At 39.4% G+C, this 10,988-nt stretch overlaps 1 protein-coding gene across 6 annotated transcripts in view; it reads left to right on the top strand.

The window, feature by feature from the left end:
• The window catches only part of LOC136612061 (collagen alpha-1(VII) chain-like), a 268,004-nt gene extending 261,858 nt beyond the window's left edge, over positions 1 to 6,146 (top strand). For 3 of the 6 annotated variants that reach the window (XM_066592142.1, XM_066592141.1, XM_066592143.1), the window contains 3 exons: positions 2,129 to 2,335; positions 3,316 to 3,363; positions 5,773 to 6,146. In XM_066592142.1, coding sequence (XP_066448239.1) covers positions 2,129 to 2,335; positions 3,316 to 3,363; positions 5,773 to 5,778 — 261 coding nt within the window. In that variant the 3' untranslated portion in view covers positions 5,779 to 6,146. Of the gene's footprint in view, positions 1 to 2,128; positions 2,336 to 3,315; positions 3,367 to 5,772 lie in introns of those variants that run through there. The other 3 variants (XM_066592145.1, XM_066592146.1, XM_066592144.1) reach the window with 3 other exon arrangements.
• The last annotated feature ends 4,842 nt before the right edge of the window (positions 6,147 to 10,988 follow it).

Consider the following 10,988-nt stretch of genomic DNA (forward strand, 5'->3'; position numbering starts at 1 on the left):
GCAATATCTCAAATATCTGCAAACATAATATAGAAATTTTTGACAAGATATATATTTCCATCTGTTTACTTTATTTTGGGTGACTTTCGTTTTTTTTAACCATTTAGGAGACGTACAAATTTAACATTAACATTTTGAGGAACACTTTGTTTTCCTGCACCAAGCCAGGATTGTAAAGGCTCATAGGTGTCAGATTGATAGATACCCCCACAAATGACCGCATTTTAAAAACTACACCCCTTAATGTATTCACTGAAGGGGGTAATGAGTATTTTGACCCCACAGTTTCTTTTCAGGAATTAATGCAATTTAGACGAGAAAAAGTAAAATGTCATATTTTTGCAAATATGTCATTTTAAACACATGATTTTTTTCTATAGTACTTATGAAAATGAGAATTTGCACCCCAAAATGGATACCCCTGTTTGTCCTGTGTTCAGAAATATACTCATTGTGGCCCTAATATTATGTCCGTATGCACAACGGGGCCAAAACCAAAAGGAGCAGCCGGTGGCTTTCAGATCAGACATTTTGCTTGAAGTCGTTGTAGGCCCATTGTACACTTCAGCGGCCAAAACGACAGAGAAACCCACAAATGACCTCATTTTGGAAACTAGACCCCTTAACGAATTTATCTAGGGGGGTACTGTGTATTTTGACCCCACAGTTTTTAAATGAATCTAAGCAAAGCAGAAGAAAAAAATTACGTTTTTTGTTTTTTTTGGCAGTTGTGTCATTTTAAAAATAGGTTTTTTTTGTACAGCATACATAGGAATAAAGACTTTCACCCCAAAATGGATACCCTGTTTGTCCCGTGATCAGAAACATACCAATTGTGGCCCTAATCTTCTGTCTAGATGCACAACTGGGCCCAAACTGAACGGAGCATCAAACTTTAACTGTCTTTTAACTTTTACAGGTAATGGCGATCGCTTGACCGAGGAAAACTCACTACGGCATGCCGTGATATCTCGAAGCTTTCAGCTACCTTTAGTAGCCAGGAGCAACGAGATTTTAAATTTCCTCTTGCCCTTCCAAGCTTTTGCGCTTGCCTCCGCCATCTTGGCGATGGGCGCATGCGCCAAAGCTGGGGAAAGGTCCACGGATAAGGATCCCGTCGGGGGAACATCGCCAGTGGCCTTGGTTAAGCAATTTCACCTCCCCTCATGGATTGGATCCGTGACGGGAGGTGAAACTTTAGCTTTCCTTTACTTTTATGTGATTGCCGTTATCCATTGGATACCATTGGATTACCATGTACTGTGCCCCCCGCCCCCCCCAATGAAATCTCCAGGCTCTTGGCTACAATTAGTAGTCAGGTGTGGGGAGATATTAAATCACCCCGGCAATCTGCAGCTTTTGTGCCTGCAGCCGCCATTTTGATGACGGACGCGTGCACAGAAGCCAGGGTAAAATGTATGGATAAGTCCGAGGGCCTTAGGTACCTAATTTCATCTCCCCTCATGGATAGGATCAATGAGGGGAGATGAAACTAACCTTTTTCTTTTTTTTTTACACTTTTTTCAACTTTTTAAAACTTTTACATGATCGCTGTTATCCATTGGATAGCAGCGATCATGTGAATGGGAACCGCATACAGCAACTCCCAGTGACAGCTCCCTGCTCTCGGCTACTCATACTGCGCATGCACGTGACGTAATCTGATCCGTAAGGGGAGCTGAAACTTTATTTTATTTTTTACTGTCCATTGATTTTAACGCGATCGCCAGTATCCGGTGGATACCGGCGATTGCGTGACCAGGAGTGGGGTCCCGTGGCCCGGGATAACAGCTTTATGCTGTCGGCTACCTCCGGTAACCGGCAGCATGAAGATGTCACGTCCAGAGCCTGCAGGGCTGTCATTCCCAGAGAAAGCATGTTTTTACGTCCTCTGGAAATTAAGCCCAGCAGTCCTGGACCTAAAACGGCAATGGGCTGGTCAGTAAGGGGTTAAAGATACTTAATCATCTGGTCCTGGTTTTAAATTTCAATCTTCATGAGTTTATAGATTGTATTGTGTTTCCTTTTAATAGTGATATTGCCTTAATGTCATTTCTCATAAATAAGCTATGCACTTTTTAAGAATAGTACTGGAAATAAAAAGGTATTTATTTGATGATTTCTTTAGATAACAAGACAAGGCAAGAAATCTAAAAACAAAAGTAATCAAGCTGTAAGTATATCGACAGAATTTATTGATGAGCAAGAAATAAGTGTGAATTATACATTATTGGAGACGTATTCAGGGCAGGATCTCCATAGGGACAGCAAACTGGCAAGTACACAGCAAAGCTTCATAACTGAAGACAATGCAAACTCCACAACTATGAACAAGGTACATATGGCTTCAAAAGTCTGAGTGTTATTAGACTGTCTTATTTCAAAATGTGTAGGATTGTCTGGCTAAAATGTCTTATTCCAGCTTCTTATTTAGAATTCTGTGTACCGAACCTACAGTATTTTGCAGCACATTTATCAGCAAATGACAGCAGAAACTAAAAAAAAAAAAAATCAAATCATGGTATTTGTATAGCGCCAACTTATTCCGCAGCGCTTTCAGGTAATTATTACTTATTACCCCCCACCAAGCTGGGTTCTCATTTTACTGACCTCGGAAGGATGGAAGGCTGAGTCAACCTTGAGCCGGCTACCTGATTCATGCGGGGATCGAACTAGATTTATTCTAGAATGCTTAAAGGATTTATCCAGCTGTTGAAAATGTTTTAAAAATGTCTGTAAATGCTGTAAAACCATTAAAGAAGCACCACTTAGCTGACCCAGAACTGCAATGGTCCTTCCAGTTTTAGTTTGCAAAGAAGCCTGTCAGAAATTAGTCTTCAGCTTAATGGAGTTTACTGTGCAAACAGTTCAGGAAACATTTCCTAAGACTGTTCCTTTAAATAATAAATACTCCACTAACACAGAAGGTGTTAAATAGTTTTCTTTGTGATTGGCTTTATAGAAATTGTTTTCATTCTCTGTATGTTCTGTTCTAATCTTCACAGAAAACAATGCCACACCATTTAGCATATAAGACATCCAATAGCTGGTTTAGTAATGAACACATTCTACAAAACACGACAATGAAATACATTTTGTGAATGGGGCATATGGATATAAATTGACAATTTTCTATATGACAGGTCATATAGAAACCAACTATTCCTCCTACCATTACAAGTTATACACAAATTGACTATTTCATGTGTCATGGCAGATTATATAGAAACTATATAGCTTTGGACATTATGAGATTGAAAGTATCTTTGTAAGAATTATTAAAGAAAAAATGCATTTTTCAATCTTTTTGCTTAGGTGCAGACGGGAACCACTGAAAAAATGGTAGAATCTCTAGAGGATGAGGTAATGATGACTTAAAACTTTATCAAATGTTAACTGTAATATAGTATACGGGATGGATATTACAATTAAAAGATAACTTAAGCAAAATTAACCAAGCTGCCTTTTTTGTAGACTAATGGTCCTTTTAGACAGAATGAGAATCTCACGATTCTCGTTTGCCTGAGTGAATGAGCTGGTGACATTGCCACCAGCTCGTTTGCACTCAGGCGGTCTGTTTAGACTGCACGGTTCTCAACAAGAATCATCAGTTCTGTTCACTTATTATTTAGTGTTTCACATTTCTATGTGAAACACTGAATGATCAATGTTAAAGCTGCCTGACAAGCGAACGAGACAGTGCTAATTTTTATGCCAGCTGAAAGTTAACGACAAATTAGAACCTCATGATTCTTGTTTGTCATTAAGTCATTGACTCGCGTTTAAACTTAGCAATATTGTTCACTTTCGCCCATTTAAACGATTTTGTGAACGATAATCATTTAGTCTAAATGCACCATAAGAATGCAAGTCTGCAAAGTAATGATAGCTAGGAATAAAACAATAATGTTTACAGGATATGTAACTTAACTGATAGATATACTAGCAGTGGTATACATAGAGAACATAGTAGACCATATAGAAATTTAGACCCTATAGTAATGATGAAAAATTAGGCTCCTTTCAGATTCTGCCTAATTCTGGCACATTCTTACCCATCTGCAACTTGAAGTACCAATGCCCCCACCCCTTTATCATGAATTATGTACATTTGGCACTTAATATTGCAACACCTCCAGAGATCACATACTTGTCAAGGTAATCAATACACATTAAAATAGGGATAAGACCAATCTTGAGTGTGCCCTTTCTCTCCAGGGGATATATAAAAGTCAAATACTGTAAACTGCCCCTATTGTACATACACACTTGGATCCTAGATCTTACAACTACAGTACTGATTTTTTAGATGTTTGTACTGATGGTTACCTAATCCTGAATTTGGAGTGGCACCCGAAACACCTGAGTAAAAATACAGGCTACTAAAACACAGCCCTATAATGTTATTTTCTTGGAGTGTTTACAGGCTACAACTATCAGAACAGCAATTTAGAGAAATCTGATATGAACTATATACTGTAATCTACAGCAGGAAGACAATCTTGAAGTTTGTTACATAAATTTTTTGTATTGTTTACATTTTATCCAGTACTGCTAAACATGGTGTTACATAGGCTGAGATTTCGCACAGAATTTCTCCTGTTGCACACTGCCATAGGATTGCATCAATTTATGCAATCTTATGCAGACAGCCATGATTTGACAGTGTCAAAACGTGCACGGTAATAAAATCACTGCATGCCCTATTTCTGTGCGAGAATGTCACCACTCACCCGCTGGCTGTGTTCTGTGCATGTGCAGCTGTGCACCAGCCGCCACATTGCAGAGCAGAGATAAGACACCGGAGAGGGTGAGCTGCGGGTCACTGCAGAGGCACGGGTCACATCCCTCTGCGAGAATTCTCACAGTCGTAATCCGACCCGGCCGTCTGCATTTACCCATACTTGTCCATGTTGACTTGCAAGCATGCATGCTCATAACCATTTCTTTAGTTTGCATTTTGTCTTGCATGTAATACTTAGCTTTACGTGTGTAATCTCTCCATATTTCTGAAACACTGTAGTGTTTCAGACTAACACATACATGGGGGCAGTAGGCATACCTGTCCCAGGTTCATGCTGCCCATGGTTCAGGCAGAATGAACCAACTGACTAGTTTCCTTTAATTCTGCTGCAGTGCCAGCAAGCAAAATGAAGCTATACGACTCTATTTAAATCAATGGATAATCCATGTAATGCACAGATGTGCAGCGTCCACCACTCCCGAACCCCAACCCACTGTTTATAGCTGTTCTTTTCCCTTGCTAAATGAAGGAGTTTTCTTAATAAGAAACTTCCTTCTACTTAGGCCAGTTTTGGTGCTTATAGTTTAGGTGATGTGGGTCTGAGTAGCCTCTTTTCATACCCACCCGATCCTCTGTTTCTGTGGTGTTCCCTGGCAAAAGCAGCACACAAACAGCCAGCTTGACTCTTCAGAAGACCGTGTGTACATTACAATTCATCTCTATGGGAGTGCACATGCACAGCCTTCTGAAAAGAGTCAAGCTGGTGTGCATGTGCAGACTTTCCCGGGGGGACACCGCAGGAATGGGGGACCAGGTGAATATGAAAAGAGGCTCTCTGGATTTCATATCAGCTAACTATAAGCACCGTTACGTAGTTTACAATGCCTATAGTTAATGACAAGTTCCCTTTAACTACTTTGGAGAACCTTTTTTCTTCATATACAGTGTTAACAATTCATGTATCTTGTTGAACCCAATCCTTAATGCTTCAAGCCTTTTAACATGGGATTTTTGTTTAAATCACACAGGTCTAAGCTTAAAACTATTCAGCTGTCCAAAACACAAGAAGGAACTATTTCTCCTAAAAAGAACAGAGCCCGTGACCTCCCTACAAGCTAGAAAAATTTGATACTGATACTAGCTTTTTGTGAAGTAAGCTACCACTGACAGTCATCTGATTGATGCAAATCATTCAGCGCGTATTTGGGAAGGTTTTGGCAAACACAATGAGACTGTTGCTTAACAATTGTATTTGGATCCCACGTTCAATGACAGAAGAAAGGATGTTGAATCTGAGCTATTGACCAAATCTATTTTATTTACCTTGAATTGTGTGAATACGCTTCAATGATTGGATTCTGGATAAATTCTGAACATGAAAAATAAATCTATTTAATACCTATTTAATAATCTATTTAATTCCATTAATTCAATCATTTCTGAGTGCACTTCTTCGATGGTAAGACTTTTGTTATAACATTCATGAAGATAGAAATGAGAGCTCAAACAAACTATAGCCTATGGATAAATTATTTCTCCACTCATTCTGAATTCATGTTAACATAGTCTTTTGCACATTGATTATATAGAACACTAATTTTACATTTCCTTGTAGCAAGCATCATTGTTTTCTCTGCGGTGAGCAGTTGTCAATGCAGTTGTTTTATGCCACTGAAGTACAAAGTGTAAAGAAGCATTTTTGTCAACTGTAGTCATTTCAAGAATTACTAGACAGGTAGATGAGGTTGTAAATCCATTTTAAATCACTGCTAAATGTAACTTTACTTTAAATGTTCATCTAGTGTAAAAACCACAATTGTTCTAGTAACTAATTAAGGTTGACTAAACCACTCTCATGAAAAGACAATGGGCTTCATATAATTAATTTCTTTAATATGCATAGAATGTTTGCTGATATATTGAGTTCCCCTCTGCCTTCATACTATGAAGCAATAGTCTCACTGTGTGCCCCTCAATGGTGTGTTATAGAACATCCAATGGCACATGCCACAATATCTTTTTTTCCTGGAAGCAAATGGTGGTACAGTGGGGCCCACAAAACTCTAAGGGTGCCCTAATATCTAGTACAAAGGTATTTTGGAGCTGCAAAACAGGCAAGTGAGGCCTTATTAATAGCAATAGTTGAATCTTCATGCAAATTAAAAATATAAAACATAAGATAATGCTAATTTCCTTGGCAAGATAATTACAAAGCAGAAGTTTTTACATTTAAAGAAAAGTAATTATATTTCTTCTTAGTTTCTTTTTTTCGCAATAGAAAAGTTTTTTTTTCCCTGTAGGACATATTAGGCTTTTCTATTATCTAGTTCCCATTAAAAGATATTTGAAAATTACCTGCACTTTCAGAAAACGTTTGACTTCTTATAGACACATGTCAAAAGTATTGATCAGTACGGGTCCTGCTGCTGAGACTTCTGCAGATTGCTAGAATGGAGGGGCTGTGCCCCCTTGGCTATATTCGCAGTTTTTTGGCTTTTTCTGGCAGCTCAAGATTAGAGATGAGCGAGCATGCTCGGTAAAGGCAGACAGTCGTCCGAGCAAATGCTGGGGGGGGGGGGGGGGGGTAAGCGGGTGGGAGCGGATGGGAGAGAGAGATCTCTCTCACTCTCCCACCCGCTCACCCGCGCCGCCCCCCGCATTTGCTCGGACGAATATGCAGTTACTCGAGAAGAGCGATGCTCGCTCGAGTATCTGCCTTTACCGAGTGTGCTCACTCATCTCTACTCAAGATGTCAAAAGTTTTCTAAAAGTGCAGACACATACTATATAAAGGAAGTGATTAAAACAGATTTAACACTATAAATCCCAGTCGAGTTTTTTGCCTTGGAAAGAGAGACTAGAGTGAAAAAACTCTGCACACAATTTAATTTTGCTATGGGGATCTTTCCATTTTGCATGTTCCAATATGTTATGTAAACTTGTAATTGGAGATGTTGAGATTACAGACATTATTGGTATTGTCTCTGGAGAGCTGAACACTGTGCAAGACACAGGCATTAAATATAAGTTCATAATTAGATGTATTAATCATTTATTTGATTCAAAATTCCAAACATATAATGCTATCATACTATGATGGTCTTGGTTATTTTTCTGCATAGAAAATTAGGATAGCACAGGCTGCTTCTAGGTGGCATTCACATAACATTAATGGTTTCCATCTGGGTTTTCATCAGTCATTCCATCTGAATCCCTAAAAAAGAGATTCTGACTGAATCCTTGAATGGAACCTGGACAGTACTATGCACTTGTATTGCTCAGATGGAATCCAATTGTCTCAGTTTCAGCAGGGTTCCATCTCTTTCCGTCATGTGCCAGAAAAATTAATGTGATATACGGCAAAGAGTGATCACACTTTCGAGTTACATATCTATTACTAGACAGTAACATCTCTAGAAACAATATGATATTGTGTATTTCTGCAGTATGAAGTGCTAAAACATCCTGAAAGAATCCCTGACAGTCTATGAATACCAGATAAGTATACAGGGCTTATACAATAAAATCGAAGCACAGTATTATCGCAACCAATAATATTAAATAGGAACAGACACCAATATATAAACATGCAACTGGTTCCCAAGGAATTCACATTCTTTGCTGAATGGTAAATGTTAAGACATTTGGGGATTGTAATGCAATGCAAGTGACAGGTTGGTGTTTTCAATCTTCTGGGGTTATTGTGTATCTTGAAGTTGTTTACCTTCTAAACTCGGCAGTAAGATCAGACAGCAGTGGTATATTACAGATGGTGCACATACACTGACATCAAGGCTGGAGAAACAGGGCCCTTGTGCTTCTTACCAGATGGGAAAACAATTAAAAAGTGTGTCATCCCCCATAAACCTAATTGTTCTGAAGCATATAAAGTAATAGATTAACCTTCATAAAATTAGATCACATAAAGATTTTACAGTTGAACTCATTATTGCTAACAAAAGCTCATTAACGTCTGGATGGTGGCATAAACAGAAGAAATAAGCTCGAGTGTATCACCTTAGTTTAAAGCCCAGACAACCGATCAGCAAGAATCTGTATATTAGGTAGTTTAGGCCACTGCATGCACAATTTTTTGAAGCATTTGTAAGTTAGTTATCACGCTTGAACAATGATGCTCCGTAGCGCCGATCTAGAATGACCATGACCGAGAGCATTGTTCCATTCAGTGCAGATGTTGGAGGAGGTACCGTTGCTGATCTATTGCATCCAAGAGCGCCGCAGACGACAAGGAGACCTTCGCCATCTGGCAGGGGGGCGTCTTTCGATTTTCCTAGCAATTGCTGCGGTTAGAGCACCGTGGGCCGGGACAGCTTCTGACAAGTGTGCAACATGACCAAAAAGTGCGAGTCGTCTCCTTGTTATTGTTTCTGTGATTGACTCAAGCCCTGTGCAAGCCTGTATCTTGCTGTTTCTGATGAAGTCGAACCAATGGACACATAGAATCTGGCGTTCACATCACATGTGAAAGAATCCAGACGCTCAGTGGTTTGCGACAGCAAAGTCCAGGTCTCCGAGCTGTTCAATAATATTAGCATTACGCAGGTCTGGTAAAATCGAATCTTAGTCCTGAGTGTTATGTTCTGCCACCGCCAGAGTTTTTCCGGGGACCTCATCGCTGAAGCTGCCAGCGCTATTCTCTGCAGGATGTCCGGAAGCGCCCTCCCATCTGTGTGCTGAACACTTCCGAGGTACACGAACTCACTTACAGCGTCAACTCTCTGGCTGTTTACGTCTAGGTCCGGAGGGATTGCGCCGGCTCCTAGATTCTGCAGCTTGTTTTTTGCCAGGGGATGGGAAGCCCATGTAAGGGATTAACTCAATTTAACATACTTGTCTTGACATAATTAAACCTGTATGTGTTTTCAAAGACATTTCCAGAGAGGTCATACTTCATCACTGTACAACTAAATTATATAATTGAATATTTGGTAAATTCACCCCCACTTTGTTTTTGAGGAGAATTGATTAAAGCATTTCTGTGACGCTTCTTAGCCCAAATCAGAGAAGGCAGTGTGCGACCGGATTATATCCACATGTTTCAAGAGCAACAGAATTGTTTGTGAAGAATGAAGGAGCTTAGCAAAACGAACCATTTTAATCAAACTGAAGTGGCTTAGTCAGAATATTTTTAATTCTAATCATTTTTGTCTATTAATAGGGGCACTTTAAATTATAAGATGACTTCAGTGTTCTGCCTACTTTAATACCTACATATGTAATGGAGGAATACTTTATGGTTAATGGTATGGACAAACATGTCTATTTTTGTTTATCGGACCTCGAAGAAATATCTAGAATTTCACACTTCTCGTTTTTTATTTTAAATCCCAAAAGCCACAAAAGTCATTTGAATATCGAAATACTTTGTAAAGATCTCTGAGTGTCGGACGGAAATATCAAGCATCATTTGCAAATAGGGCAAATAATGTTGAATGCGGCCCTATCTTAATTCCTGTAACATCCCCATTAGCCAAAGGCCCAATAGAGAACTTAAAGAGTAACAGCGATTAAATTTATTCTGGGGCCATTGAATAGTTGTATGTAAATATTACCTCAGATGCTGTACTCTGCCTATCAGCGTGTATTGCAGTGGGTGTACAGCGCTGCTCATGTGGAGGGTTGAGGCCCCAGTACTGGCTCAGGAGCCACCAGCCTGACTTGATTTACAGTATTGTAGTACATTGTAGTTATCATAGCATGTTAAATGTCAGTTAATATTTGCTACATTTGCATACAGTCTAGTGACTTCATTGAAAAAAGAGGTTTAAGGAAAAACCTCTTCCTGTTTGGAAAGACAGAGGCAGATTTATTAATCTGTCGAAAGGAAAACTGTCTTAGTCACCTGTAGCAACCAATCACAGTGCAGCTTTCATTTCAGGTTTTACCCTTGAATTTGTGAACTCTGTGATTGGTTGCTCTGAGCAAAAAAGACCGTTTTGCTTTTAGAGTATGTTTATACGGATAGGAGATATTAAAGACTTTCCGTGGTGGAATCAGCAGCATTTACAGTACGAGCATTGTGAAAGGGATTTTCGAAATCTGCCGTGTAAATTCATTTGTTCTGTGGATTTTAAAGGGAACCTGTCATCACCTTTGAGACCCATAAATTACATTATGGGGCTCCATGGTGAGAGAATGGGGAGTCCAGGAAGCACATGAATCTGAAATGGTTCACAAAGCCATCTGAAAACAGCCAGTGTGTGCATGTGCCAACTATGCTCCC

Source organism: Eleutherodactylus coqui, chromosome 2, assembly GCF_035609145.1.
Source record: "Eleutherodactylus coqui strain aEleCoq1 chromosome 2, aEleCoq1.hap1, whole genome shotgun sequence".
Taxonomy (NCBI): domain Eukaryota; kingdom Metazoa; phylum Chordata; class Amphibia; order Anura; family Eleutherodactylidae; genus Eleutherodactylus; species Eleutherodactylus coqui.